Below are 14,499 nucleotides of genomic sequence, written 5' to 3'. Positions count from 1 at the left end.
GTTACTTGTGGTTCTGGTGTCTTATCTAAGAAACCATTGTTTAACCCGAAGTCATGAAGATTTATGCCTATGTTTTCTTCTAGCAGTTTTGTAATTTCTAGTTTTCTAGTTTTTCTAGTTTCTTACATTTTGGTCTATGATCCATTTTGAGTTAATTTTTTCTATATAGTGTGAGGTAGGGATCCAATTTCATTCTTTTGCCTGTGGATATCCAGTTGTTCCAGCACTGTTTATTGAAAAGACTGCTCTTTCCCCATTGAATGGTCTTGGCACCCTTAATGAAAATCAATTGATCATAAATGTATGTATTCATTTCTAGATTTTCTTCTATTAGATTAATCTATACGTCTATTCTATGACAGTACCATATCATCTTGATTACTGTAGATTTGTAGTAAGTTTTGAAAATGGGAAAATAGAGTCCTCTGACTTTGCTATTCTTTTTAAAGACTGTTTTGGATATTCTGGGTCTCTTGCATTTCCATATGAATGTTAGGTAGGTTTTTTAAAATTAATTTTATATTTAAGTTTTGATTCACCTAGAGATTATTTTGGTTACTGGCTTGAGTTAAGGATATAACTGTAATCTTCCCCAAGTAATGAACTAATTTTCTGTTTCATTTCCACGCTTTGACACCATTGTTCTTATACAGTTTATTAAATAATATATCCTTCTTCACTGATTTTTAACTAAGACCCTTATTAAATTGTTAAAGTATTTAAATAGGATTTTTTAATGAACTAAGAGGGCACTCTTACTTATAAAAACCATTTAATTTCACCCTATTGCCCTGGTTAATGAACTCTTACTGATACTAATGCCTTGGAAATTAAAACAGATTATCTGTAATGTGTTTTGGAATGGTTCCATCATAAGAAAGATTTACTTTCTCTCTTTTTTTCCATTTTTCCAGGAATGAGGTTGATATATGTGCATGATGACTCAGAGAGCCTTGCTGATGACTTTACAATCCAGTTGTCTGATGGGAAACATAAGATACTTAAAACCATTTTGGTAGAGGTCATCCCAGTTAATGATGAGAAACCAATGCTGAGCAAGTAAGCTACCTAAAGAGTCTCTTTCAAATTCTCTATAAAATTCTGAGGTCTGGAATACTAGGTGCAAATATAGTGTGTGTCCTCTGGAGAGAAACAAGCCTTGATAGTGCCTGTCTGTCATGACTTATCACCTACTCATGCACCTAGAACCTTTAGTGCAAATGTTAGTTAATGTAACCTGCCAACAATTGTCAAATTAGCCCCTTAATTATTTGGTTTTCCTCTAGAAGTTCAATTTAGTCGTGAATAATTAAGAATGACTGAACATAGAGTATGGAATGAACAGTCTACTAGGTATTTAAACACATGTACACACACACACACACACACACACACACACACACCCCAAAGTGCAGTTAATATATAGATTAAATCAAAGTATGATAATATTCACTGCAGACAGTCCTCACTGTGGATTTGGTTGAACCTTTAACTAAGAGTGGCTGAGGGAAATACATCAGTGCCACTTCTTTCATCATCTGGGTACTCCATTGTCCACCAGTCCTCTGCTATGTTCTGTATAGATCAATGCTCCTTGTCAACTCCTTGTCAAAAGGATCACGTTTAAGACATTCTGAGCTGATATTAACTGCAGACTTTCTCTGTATCTCCCTCTGTAGCTGATCAGAGTTTGATCATAGAGTACAGTCTTCATCAATTATATTTCTATAGCTCCAGCCATTTCTCTTATTATTGGCAAATGTACAGAACTGTACAAAATTAGAACTTTAGGAAGCCCAACTCTTCTCTAGTGTTGGGTATAGAAAAGTGTCTGCTATTATGGGAAATGCTGGTGATAGTTTTTTGGAGGATTGCCTCGACATCAGTTTGACTAAGAATATTCAACAAAAATTTCTCTTTCCTTCTTCCCTAACTGCGATGTACGCATAAGTATGACCTTGATTTATAAAAGTGAAAATATGAAGGATATCGCAGTATTATGAAACCTCCTTTCTGATGAACTCACTTTATCTCAGAGGGAGGGAGACGGTGAAAACTGGTGTTTATTACATGCTTACTATACGACCCACACTATATGGGATTCTTTCACATATATTGGTTCCTTAAATCTTCACTAAAATTGTGAGAAGTAAGTATTATCTTCACGGAGAAAACTGAGACCAGAGAGGTAAAATAACTTACGCAAGACACTCACTCAACTCTGACTTATTGCTTCTTGCCGTGTTATTGCTATTTAACATCCTGGGATATCTTCATCTACAGAATCATAAAATCTCCTTCAACTCTTCTTGAAAATCCCTCCTTTTTCTTTCTTTTCTTCTTTCCTTCTCTCCTGTAGAGAGGTAGTTATATTTCCCCTTCTTTCCCTTCCATATGTGTCCTTGGGTTTATCACCTCTTGCCTCTTCCCAGAGCATGCTCCATTATTTTTTACCTCTTGTGTCTTCAAGCTTTCCCTTTTCATTCCTTCTGCTAACAACACATAAGGATGTTGTTAGTGGTTAAGAGAGCAAATTCCTGAGTCAGACTGCCTTGGTTCAGCCACTTCCCGGTGGTGTGACCTAGAATGTGTTACTTAACCTCTCTCTACCTCCTTGTCAATCTCTTTGTAAATAGGGATAAGAATGGTATTCTCTTCATAGGGAGGTTGCAATAAACTAAGTGAATTAAAATATGTAAATGAATTAAAATATGTAAAAGACTTGAAAGACTGGCTTGTACATAGTAAGTGCTCATAAGTGTCAGTTATTATCATTATTGCAAGCAGGTATCTTCATTCTAAAACTACAAAGATGACTCAGTCTCTCATTTCACTGCCAAACTATTTGGAGAAGTAGCTTGTACTTGCTTCCTCCATTTCTGCCCACTGTCTCCAGCCCCCAGCACTTTATTAAAGGTGCTCCCTCAAAAGTTACCCTTGGCTTTCTCACCAAATCTAATGTCTCTTCTTATCTTGCTGGACCCTATTACAGTGTTTGAAACCATTTCTTTGATATGCCTTTTAAATGCTGTAGTAGATGCTTTTGGTTCCCCAGGTGACATCCCCTCAGCTCACCTCTGATTGTGGTTGTGGTGGAACATTCGACGCACACTGTCAGTGCCCCACCTTAAGTGCCCACAGTACTCCACTTTTCTCCCCCAGGGCTTTCTTTGAAGCAGCAGTGGCTCTTCAGCCCATGTCCAGGCACAGCAGGAAACACCCTGACAGCAGCCTTCAACTTATGGGAGCTAGTTAGTTAGATAAATGTCCCAGCCTCCCATTCTTCAGGAGCACAATTTGAGGCATATTCTATACACGGTTCTTCAAAGGCTGTCCAGTAGGATTGAGCCTCATCACAGTAAAAACACCCTTTGCTGCCTTTTCCTCCTTCTCTCTCATTCCTCACTCCATCTCTTCTGTGCCTAAAATCACTTCCCAAATAAATTACCTGCCCCAAATTTCTTGTCCCAGGCTCCCTTTAAAGGTAACCCAGACTGTGACATACTTTCTTCTTTCAGCTTCTCTGACATTTAATTCTGACACTTCTTCCTCCCAAACTCCTTATCTTCTTCATCATATTGACTTCCTGATTTGATTAATCTGCTTCTATTAATGGCATCACTAATCTCCACAAGCCCCCAACCAACTGATTCATTAGCTTTCTAGAATAGTGGGATTAATATTCTCCAGTCAAGAGGTGGGCAAAAGTCACCTCCTACTGCCAGGGAAGATGTCAGTCCTGAGTAACAAGAAACTCACCAAGTAAAAGAGGTTAGAACTGATGTGTTTGGGCTTTGCCTTCTCAGCAGAGGAGTGGAAGATTGTTTAGAGTGATGCCAATTGATGCTACTCAGATGTCTTATCTGAATCCCAAAGAGACATCCCAGTTTTTCTCGGGAACAAAGCTTTAAGTTGGACAGAGCCCATGTGTGATGACCAAAACTGAGAGCTAGAAACACAGGTGGAAAGACACCCCTTCTGTACTTTGGTGAGACCAGGGAAAATGGCCATATTGGCTGTGAAAGCAGCCCCACTATAGAGGACCTACGAAAACCACAACAGCAGCATCTATGGTAGAAACAGCAGCTGCTCACTGTCCCAGCCCTCTCTTTAAGATGTCGGGCGCTGACCAGGCAGCCACAGCTCTTGAAGACGATGAATTACTCTGAAGAGGACACTAGCGACCCAGAACATTACCAGAGAGAGGGAGAGTAATATAGAGGGCCACAGATTACCTAAACATCACCAGACTCGTAATGCTATATCATAAAGGGTACCAGAACAGTTGTGGATGACTCATTTAATCTCTTTAACTAAGTTTATGTCTGTAAAATTAGAATCATAATACCTAGCCCACTTACTTCATGGAGGTGGTGTTGTATCAAATGAAATATTGGAAACAAAATCATTTTATAAAATAAGTTATAACATAAAATTGTAAACTTCTATACATGTGAACAATTAGAAGTATATACTTACCTCATACTATATTCGTTGTTGCTGACCAATTGTCTTTCAGGACTTTTACATGTAAAGTAAAACGAGAGCCTATTTCATAAGTCTGAGTCATCATTTTCAATACTTTGGATATTGAATGTCATTCCCTAATTGTTGAAGATTGGGAACTGTAATAGTCGTTACGAATGTCCCCTGTTAAAGCAATGTCTTCTATTTCTGTATCAACCCTGACATCTTCCTTTTCACAGGAAGGCTGAAATTGTAATGAATATGGGTGAAACTCGTGTTATTCCTAGTGCTGTGCTTTCAGCCATAGATGGAGACTCACCCAGGGAGAAGATTTACTATTTATTTGAAAGGCTTCCCCAAAATGGGCAACTCCAGCTTAAGGTTAGTGGTCTTTTTACTTTTATTTTTCAAAATGAATGTTAGATATAAATTTTCTCAATGCACAGATCTCTATGACTGAGTTTATTCTCTAATAGCCATATTTTGTCCAGAAGTAGACAATTTACTTTTCCTAGTTTGGGGTGAACTTACACTGCAGTCCTGCACCGCATGATTACATTTCGGTCAACAACAGACCACATAGACAATGTTGGTCCCAAAGGTTAGTACCGTATAGCCTAGGTGTATGGTAGGCTATACCATCTAGGTGTGTGTAAGTACTGTAACAGAGGAAGAAATTTTCCTCTACCCTTCTAGGTTCTTCCGGCTGGTCTAAGAATTAAATTGACATGAGGCAGATTAACAAGAAGAAAACAGACAAAGTTTACTAACATGTATACATGGGAGACATCCAGGAAAACTGAATAATTCACCAAAATGACTAAAGTCCTCATCTTAAATACCATCCTCAACTAAAGACAAAAAATGTTGGGTGTGGGGAGAGTCAGGGACTTCAAAGGGACGGAAGGCAATTTGCAGGGAGGTGAAAAGGAGCAAACCTTTGGAAAACAAGTATGTGTTTGCTCACAGAGAAACAGAACAAAAGCCAACAAATAGGCTTTTCTAGACCTGTCTACCGCTTAGTTCATGTTACGCTAAGGTAGTACCTCACTTGCTGAGACAGATTTTTTTATCTGAATTCTTTTAGGCAGTTAGGCAGGAGGTCACAGGAAAAACTTTCTGAGTCTTTTGTGTCTAAAAGAATAATCAGCCTAAAATAATGCTTATGTTAAAAGACCCCTTTTGGAGCAGCAAATTTTGTTGCCCTTCAGTACACTCTATAATGTTCACACAATGATGAAATTGCCTAGCAATGCATATCTTAGAACATATCCCCATGGTTAAGTGACTAAATTCAGGGTAAATCCAATCAATATTAAGGCTCTTCATTTCTCCCTCCCTCCTGGGATTACACTGAGATTTGGGAGGAAGGAGTTACTGTGGTAAAGCAAGTCGCCTAGTTTCTGATGAGAATCAGGCATCTTTTGAGATATCTTTACTCCCACTAGATTTTAAAATTTTTAAAAACAGACTTATTTTTCAGAGCATTTGTGGGTATCCACGAACTGATTATAAAGTTTATATGGAGAGGCAAAATACCCAGAATAGCCAACACAATATTGAAGGAGAACAAAGTTGAAGGACTGACACTACCTGACTTCGAGACTTTCTATAAAGCTACAGTAATCCAGACAGTGTGGGTTTGGTGAAAGAATAGACAAATAGATCAATGGAACAGAATAGAGAGCCCAGAAACAGACCCATACAAATATAGTCAACCGATCTTTGACAAGGAGCAGAGGCGGTACAATGCAGAAAAGATAGTCTCTTATCAAATGGTGCTCACCAGTCTGATTCAGATTGTTGCATGACACCCAAGGATTAGCCCAACACAAATTTGAGAGCAGTCACTTGAGAAGGTCACTTGAGTAATCCATCAAAATGTTTATTTGAATGGCGGATTAAGGCTAGCAACAACAACCACCAGCCAGTCCCAATGTGATTATTTGACTGAATGCTTCACTTCTAATATAATGTAGACACTGTCCTAGAAAAGCAGCAAGGATTCATTCTGTGTGGAACAGCTTGATTGTCTTAGAATGTAGGCACCGTAGAGAATCAGAGTGAAGAGCAATCACTGATTTAAATTGAGGTACAGCTGTGTCCGTATTTCATTTCAAAGAGTAATGAAGCAGAAATGCAGTGAGAGCTCACGCATTTGGGTGGCATGGGAACTGAAGTGTTTTGGATATGTGAAAATCCAGATGGGTTCAGCTTCCCAAGATGGCACCACAAAGTTCTCTCCCAGCTCCCTAGGGGTTCTCTGAGTCTTCCAAGACCAGGGACCAGGACTGCAGGCCTCCTGGACTTTCTCAAGGCTTCTCATTTTCTTGTTGACTCTTTGTAGTTTTTCGCACCTTGAGTCTGACTCGTATTTTCTTCCTCTTTTGGGGCTTGCAAATGATTTTGTCGAGTCAAAGCTCACATTTGGGAGTGAAAATGAGGAATTAGATGGAGACTAGAGAGAGCAAAAGATATCTTCTTCTGTATTTACTTTCCGGGAAAAGACTGCAAAGGAAAAAAGTTAAGTAGAATTGCAGGCTGTCCAGTTTAAAACCCGAAAGAGAATCTTTTAAAAATTAAATTTGCAAATAGACCTTATGATGGGAACAATGAGCTTAATTATTACAATGTAATTAACTTTCACCCAGTGAGCACAGGGCAGAACACATGCGTGTACCAACATCAGATGGGCAAAAATATTAAAGAGGAGGAAACCGGGTGAAATAGAACGACGAAAAGGGAGATGGTAACACAGTGAGGGGAGAGGAGGACAAAACATTTTTGCCAGGAACTGAAGTCTGTGGAATCATGTTTCAAGGGAAATAAAAAACGAATGATTTAAACTTCTGTTTTAGTCTCTTAAGCCAGACAGGAAAAGCACAAGATAATATCATATTGTAAATTTTTTAAGATGACATTTTTCTTAAGTTATGCCAAATGACTTTTACAAGCTATTCCTAGGGAAAGCTGTGAATCTTAAGAGAATAACAATAGAATTATGAATCAGATACAGATTTATTATATTTTATAGTACTACCAGTTGTCAGTTCCTCTCCATCATAAGAACCTCTTTTAATTGAAAATGCCACAATTTCTGCCCTGAGTTCTGTATAGAATATATGCTTAACTAATGTTAGCTTGTTTTTAGAAGATTCTGATAAAAAATAATCTATGATGTGGAGCTGGCCCAGTGGCGTAGCGGTTAAGTTTGCTTGCTCTGCATTGGCGGCCCAGGTTCACAGGTTTGGATCCCAGGCGCAGACCAATACCACTCATGAAGCCATGCTGTTGTGGCTTCCTACATACACAATAGAGGTAGATGGGCACAGATGTTAGCTCAGGGCCACTCTTTCTCAAGCAAAAAAAGAGGAAGATTGGCAATAGGTGTTAGCTCAGGGCCAATCTTCCTCATCAACCTCCTCCCCCCCAAAAAAACCCTATGATATTTGCAGTTATGTTCTTTGCTGACTCAGGGTATAAATGTAGGGAGTGATAGGGATCTTGATAATTTTCTTTGGGCTTTAGTTAGGCTGGAAAATGTATGGAGAATAAATACATTCCTTCTATTTTTATTTTATCTACTTCCCATAAGCCCCGTGACAAACATGTTTGAAAAAATTAGGTTTGATTAGTTGTACAACGATATGAAAGAAAAAAAAGAAACCTCCAAATGAAACACATTTAATTTTTAAAGAATCAATTCCAGCAGCTCGATTACACACCTGCTCTCATTAATTGGAATATTTAATCAGCTATGATTGCTTATGATAAATACTTTGGAATAGCACTGCTGTTGAATTGCTACATGACTGTCAAACCTCCTTTGGTTGAAGCTAGCTTTTTTTCCCACCCAAGGTCTTATCTTGTTTCAATCTATTTCTTTGAAAGGAAAAAATAAGGTAAAATGGCAAAAAAATCGAATCTGGAGTTCCCCTAAAATATCATTTATATTGGAAGTTTTCAGGTGATATGGAAAATATCCACTAACACAGCATAGGGAGAAAAATCCAAACCATGGGCAGCTGACTAATTCTGGTGCCTTTCAGATAGGGAGGGACTGGGTCCCGCTCTACCCTGGCCTGAACTGCACTCAGGAAGAAGTGGACCTGAACTTGCTGAGATACACACATACCGGGGCAGTGGCTTCCCAGAGCCAGGACAGCTTCACCTTCTCCCTCTGGGATGGCAACAACAGGTCACCTGCATTTGACTGTCACATCATCATCAACGATATGGGAAAAGGTAAAAGCATTTCTACCAAGATTTATTGGGATCAACTTTTATCACCAGAAGTGAGCTGGTGTAAGCATTCAGAGGTCAGCCTGCTTTCCTTCCTTCCTTTCTTCCTTCTTCCCATCCTTCCAGCCATCACTCCTTCCCTTCTTCCCTTCCATCATTTATGATCTGATCCTTTGCCTCCTCTCCTGCTTTGCCTGGGATCTATGAGGTTCACGAGACAGACCAATCCATTTGTTGTTTTCCGTCTTTCACAAAGCCTGTTGGAAACCCAGCCTCTCCCACCATATGGCTGCACAGGCTGCTTTAACTGTCAGGGTTTTTGCTTTATATAAAATTTTACCAAATCTATGTGATCACTCTAGTTTTATCTTTAAGAAGTGAATTATTACTTGATGATGGAGTTTCAAAAGAAGAATATTTCCAACACAATAATAACAAAGGAAATAAAAGCAAACACATTTTAAAATAAAAAAATAATAAAAAGGAGCTTTGTCATTGAAAAGCTTGGAATTGTTGCTCTTTTCACTTGGGAAGTGCCAATACATACTTTTTGGGGACAAGGGAGAACACTATAAGATAATAAGCTTCTCTTGAATTAGTTAAGCAGACATTTTCATAATAGGACACAGCAGCATATAAATCACGGAAGGTGGAGAGTGAAAAACATCCTGAAAAGAAAGCTCAGCAAGGGAGAATCTAAGCCCTTGATGCCCAACTGTCACTACACCATACTTTTGCTTAGAGCTTATGTGAGGAGAGTAAGGATCATATCTCATTCATCTATAGAGTCCACTATCTATATATTCTCAGGACCAAATATAATCTTTCATCCTCGGTACATGCTTGATTAACTGAATGCTTCCTTTTTTCACCTTGGCTGCCAGGAAGCTTGAGCTAAATTAGATGCTTCAGTGTAGTAAAAATCTTACTTTGTGTGTGTGGTAAAGTTACAATTGTCCTGAATTTTTTAAAACAAATTTTAAGTCAGCTTGATTTATTTTGTGCTGTTTATTTGGGGCTGTATAATAATTTATTTGCTTCTTTCTTGGTTATAAAAATGTGTTCCTTGGCTGCCCTGGTGACACAGCAGTTACGTTCGCATGTTCCGCTTCAGCAGCTCGGGGTTTGCTGGTTCAGATCCCGGGTGCAGACCTATGCAACGCTTGACAAGTCATGCTGTGGTAGGTGTCCCACATATAAAGTGGAGGAAGTTGGGCACGGATGTTAGCTCAGGGCCAGTCTTCCTCAGCAAAAAAAGAGGAGGATTGGCAGTGGATGTTAGCTCAGGGCTAATCTTCCTCAAAAAAAAATAATAATAATAAAATAAAGGCAGGCAGTCTAGCACCAGAAAAATGTGTTGCCTGATGTCTAATAAGCAATGCAGATAACTGAGATGTTAGTGTACACGTTTATTTCTCTCTGCAAAAGTAGGGCTCTGCTCATCGTATGTATATGTCTAGGCAAAATGTCATACAAGTAATATATCAGGGCAGACAACTAATGGATTAGGGCAGACTATCTTCTCGTTACCTTGGCACAGTGTGTCTCCTGGGGGGTGGAGGAGAGTTCTAGAAGTTCCATAAAGCCATCTGGGAATTCTTTCTTAGTAGAGGGTCCTTTATGTCTGGAGACCTTGAAGTCACTCCAGAAGTGAGATGTGGAGGAAAATGAGAGGATTTCATGGGCTGGGAGGTAGGGTACCTATATTCTGCACATCCTGGTGGCTGGATCACTGTCACATGCCACATTAAGGTCAGCTAAGCAATAGACACTCTAGCGATGTGCCCGGGAAGAAAAGGAAATGAGGCTGGTCTTTGCTAACTCTGACATGTGATTATTTTCCAAAAGGATTTGTGACCACTTACATCAAGTAGATACACTAACCTATTAACATTTTCAGAAGTTCTAAATTTCTTCCCTTTGTTTCTTTTTACATCATGGTGTTTTATATGCGTACAGTGTTGTATCCTATTTTTCTTTTTACTTAGCTTGAGTTTTCTCAGGTTGCGGCATAACTTTATAAGCATAAATGTTCATCTCTAAATAAAACCACACTGAATTGCTAGACTCAGTCATATCCCTAATATCGAGCATTTGGACTCTTTTCATTTGGGAGTTATTGTAAATAACATTAGGCCTTCCAATTGTGTGGTGTCTTCTGATTTGCACAGTGGCTAAAATAATACGATCTTTGAGAGAAGTTTAGAAGGACGCCATCAAGAGTTGTCCCCCATCCCTACTATGCCATTACAGTGCTGAAAAACTACAGTGAGGCAAAACCCGGATGCTCTTCCTCGCCCGGACCCATCTTCTGCTCCTGCTGAAACCACTTGTGGGTGATTTCTGTTTCCCCAGCCCTGTTCCTGCTCCTTACTTCTTTGATGTATTCATCTTGACTTCCTCTCAAGCATCGGAGGCTCAGGTTTTGATGCTCATTGATTCTACGTTGCACTTAAGTTGCATAGCATTTTGGGTTGAAAGCATAGTACACCAAAAGGCCAAATTTATCATCTAAAACAGAGTTTCCCAATCTTGACACTGTTGACATTTTGGGGTGGGTAATTCTGTGTTGCAGAGAACTTTCTGGTGCATTGTAGGACGTTTAGCAACATCTCTGGCCTCTATCACTAGATGCTAGCAGAAACTCCCAGTTATGACCACCAAAAATGTCTCCAGGCATTGCCAAATGTCCCCTGGGTAGGGGGGCAAAGTCACCCCTCATTGAGAACCACTGGTCTAAAGTTATACCTCCTTGATATTTTGTTTTCATTTTTTTATTCATGGGACTGAATATCTTTCCAAAATTTTATTGACTATTTGTGTTTTTAATTTAGAAATGGCTTGGTGAGCCAGCCCTGATGGCCTAGTGGTTAAAGTTTGCCGTGCTCCATTTCAGTGGCCTGAGTTCGTTTCCTGGTCGCAGAACCACACCACTCGTCTGTCAGCTGCCATGCTGTGGTGGCGGTTTACATAGAACTAGAAAGATTTACAACTAGGATATTCAACCATGTACTGGGACTTTGGGGAGAAAAAAAAGAGGAAAATTGGCAACCTATGTTAGCTCAGGGCGAATCTTTCCCTGCGGGGGCGGGGGGGTGGGCAGGAAAAAAAAAGAAATGGCTTGGCGTTTACTTCACGCATATTTTCTTTTGGATATTCACCCTTTTCATGTTGATTTATAAGAACTCTCTATATATTAAAGAGAGGATGCCAAATAATATGGTGTTTGAGTTTGTGCTCTTGAGTCAGATGGGCTGAGTACAATTGCCAGCTCCAGCTTTTATTAACCATATAATCATTAACAAGCTGGTTAACATCTCTACACCTTAGCTTCCTCATTTATAATTGGGAGATATCATGATACCCCACCTCATAGCGTGGATGTGAAGATGTGAGAGCTCATAGCCCTGTGCCTGGCACAAAGTATAAGCTTTATATTTTAGTTATGATCAATTTTTTTATGAGTCTCAGGTGAGCAAAAGTGAATTATAATCCTTAGTTTGTGAAACACTGCATCATTAGTCCATGTGTGACCCATTTCCACTTGGCTCATCCAAAGCATTCTTTTTAAAATACATAATAAACACCTGTGCAACCCCCATGCGCTTCAAGGACTGGAATATTAACAATAACAAACATCTACTTGCACGCCCTTCCCATCCTCCAGACGGAATGACCAAACGAATGAATTTTGAGTTAATTTTCCGACTTTTGTTTATAGTTTTCTGGGACTTACAAATGGTAAGAAGCTACATCTGTGCTGTTGTGTGGAGCTGTTGTTCATTCATTTTGCTACTGTACAAAGTTTGGTTGTATGAATAGAGCATGGTTTGTTTATACATTCACTTTCTGGAAAGGCATTTGGGTTGTCGCCAGTGTTTTCAATTACAAACAGTGCTGCGAAGACCATTCTGGCACATCTCTCCTGGGTGCAAGGGTACGTGTTTCTCCCCAGTACACAGCTGGAGCGGAACCACTGGGTCCAGGCATATGTGAATACTCAGCTCTTTACAAAATCATGCCAAATCGTGTACCAATTTATCCTCCTACCAGAATCCCATGCAAGAGCATCCTGATCTACATTCTCTTCCACATGTAGTATCATCAGACTTCTACATTTTTGCCAAAGGGCTGTGAGATGGCAACTTATTGTGGTCCTGATTTGTATCTCCGTGATTATTAATAAGTTGAGCATCTTTTTGTATCTTTATTGGCCCTACATGTTTCCCCTTCTGTGTAATATCTGCTCATGTCTTTTGTCTAATTCTTTTTTTAATCATAGTTCTATAAACCTTTCTCAGTCATATTAGTTTTGATTTCTGCACAGTTTGGCTTTTGGTTTTTACCTTTACTTTGGACATTTTATTTTTTTTAATGTGATTCTTGACGACAACCTCTTCTGCCACGTAGGTGATATTGTCATCCTTGCAAGACCACTTGTGGTGTCTAAAGGTGACAGAGGTTGGTTGACGAGTGCCACTCTCCTTGCTGTGGACGGAGCGGACAAGCCTGAGGAACTGCTGTATGTCATTACCTCCCCACCGCGACATGGCCGGGTCGAATACGCCCGCCATCCCGGAGTCCCCATTACGAGCTTCAGCCAAATGGACATAGCAGGACGGACAGTCTGCTATGTCCACAACAGCAAGGCAGCTGTCTCCAGCGACACATTCAGGTGAGCCCCAAGGAAATTTTTCAGAAGCCCTTCCCATGATTAATGCTTGGAAGGACAAAAGAAGGGGAAAAAATGAGTCCTTTTCCAGCTGTGGTGTAGCTACGTTGTTCTTCTACTGCCTAGATGTATGAAAGGTGAGGGTTCACGATTAAAATGACAGCGGCAAGGCAAGAAATTAGGGCTTGCTGTTTTAAAATAAACACATAAGCAGATCTAAATGCAAGCTGTTCCATGAGGAGAAGTGGGAAGACCTAAGGATCCCAGCTCGGGAGAGACATGGAAAAGTAATTTACCTCTTTTTCTGAGTATGTTTTTCTATCTGCGGAAAAGGTATTTATTAGTAAACATTTGGCATAAGCAGACACTGCCTTTTGACACAATGTGTTCCGGTAACTATATCATAAATCATGCTGTCATAAAGTGGATCATATTTCCCCTTAGAAACAATGTTATAATTGGGGCTGTGCACCTGTTCAAAGATTCTGTATCAAATAAATCATTAGAATGAATAACAATCTGGTGAAAAGGCAAAGATTCAACATTAATGAAAGTCGACGGTGATTTAAAATACTGAAATCTGTCTCCAGTCACATAAAGCAAGAGAAACTCTGGAGAATCTATCGTCTAGCAGTTCTCAAAGCTGGCTGAATGCAAGGTCCTTAAGAGGACACAGATCCCTGGGGCTGGGATGGGAACCAACAAATCTCGGACTAGCCTTCAGGGAACGGTGGTACATACCCGACTCTGAGTTTTACAAATTAAGGAGGAGGCCCTGAGAGCATGGGTTTATCGGCCATCCAAGCAGGCCTTCTGGATAGTTTTTACCAGAATACAACCTTCAAAAGAGCGCTATAAAATAACGGAAATGTAGCATATTCCCATATTATTCAGTGGTGCCCGTACACTATCAAGTGTACTGATACAGCTGTGTTCAAATGCCACTCTCGATCATACATTTTATTTATCTAAATTCAATATGCCTGTTATGATAAGCACTGCTTAAATATTAGTAAAGATGATTTTGCTTGCTTTTTTAGTATTTAGAGTGATGATTTGGATAGTTCAACTTTTAAACCAAAAAAAACATCCAGGGAAGTTTGAACTAATGTCTTCCT

General features: G+C 39.6%; 1 protein-coding gene across 16 annotated transcripts in view; it reads left to right on the top strand.

Annotated features, from left to right (window-relative positions):
- FREM1 (FRAS1 related extracellular matrix 1) overlaps positions 1-14,499 on the top strand; it is a 144,818-nt gene that overhangs the window by 84,466 nt on the left and 45,853 nt on the right. For 12 of the 16 annotated variants that reach the window (XR_011497321.1, XR_011497322.1, XM_070495616.1 and 9 more), the window contains 4 exons: positions 915-1,059; positions 4,707-4,848; positions 8,517-8,712; positions 13,120-13,384. Coding sequence is in view for 11 of the 16 variants with exons in the window: in XM_070495616.1 (XP_070351717.1) it covers positions 915-1,059; positions 4,707-4,848; positions 8,517-8,712; positions 13,120-13,384 (748 nt within the window). In the remaining 5 variants the exon portion in view is untranslated. Of the gene's footprint in view, positions 1-914; positions 1,060-4,706; positions 4,849-8,516; positions 8,713-13,119; positions 13,385-14,499 lie in introns of those variants that run through there. The other 4 variants (XM_014843503.3, XM_044756812.2, XM_044756808.2 and 1 more) reach the window with 3 other exon arrangements.

Source organism: Equus asinus, chromosome 23 (genome assembly GCF_041296235.1).
Source record: "Equus asinus isolate D_3611 breed Donkey chromosome 23, EquAss-T2T_v2, whole genome shotgun sequence".
NCBI lineage: Eukaryota > Metazoa > Chordata > Mammalia > Perissodactyla > Equidae > Equus > Equus asinus.
The sequence above is the reverse complement of the archived record's forward strand: the minus strand, read 5'-3'. Positions and strand labels throughout refer to the sequence as shown.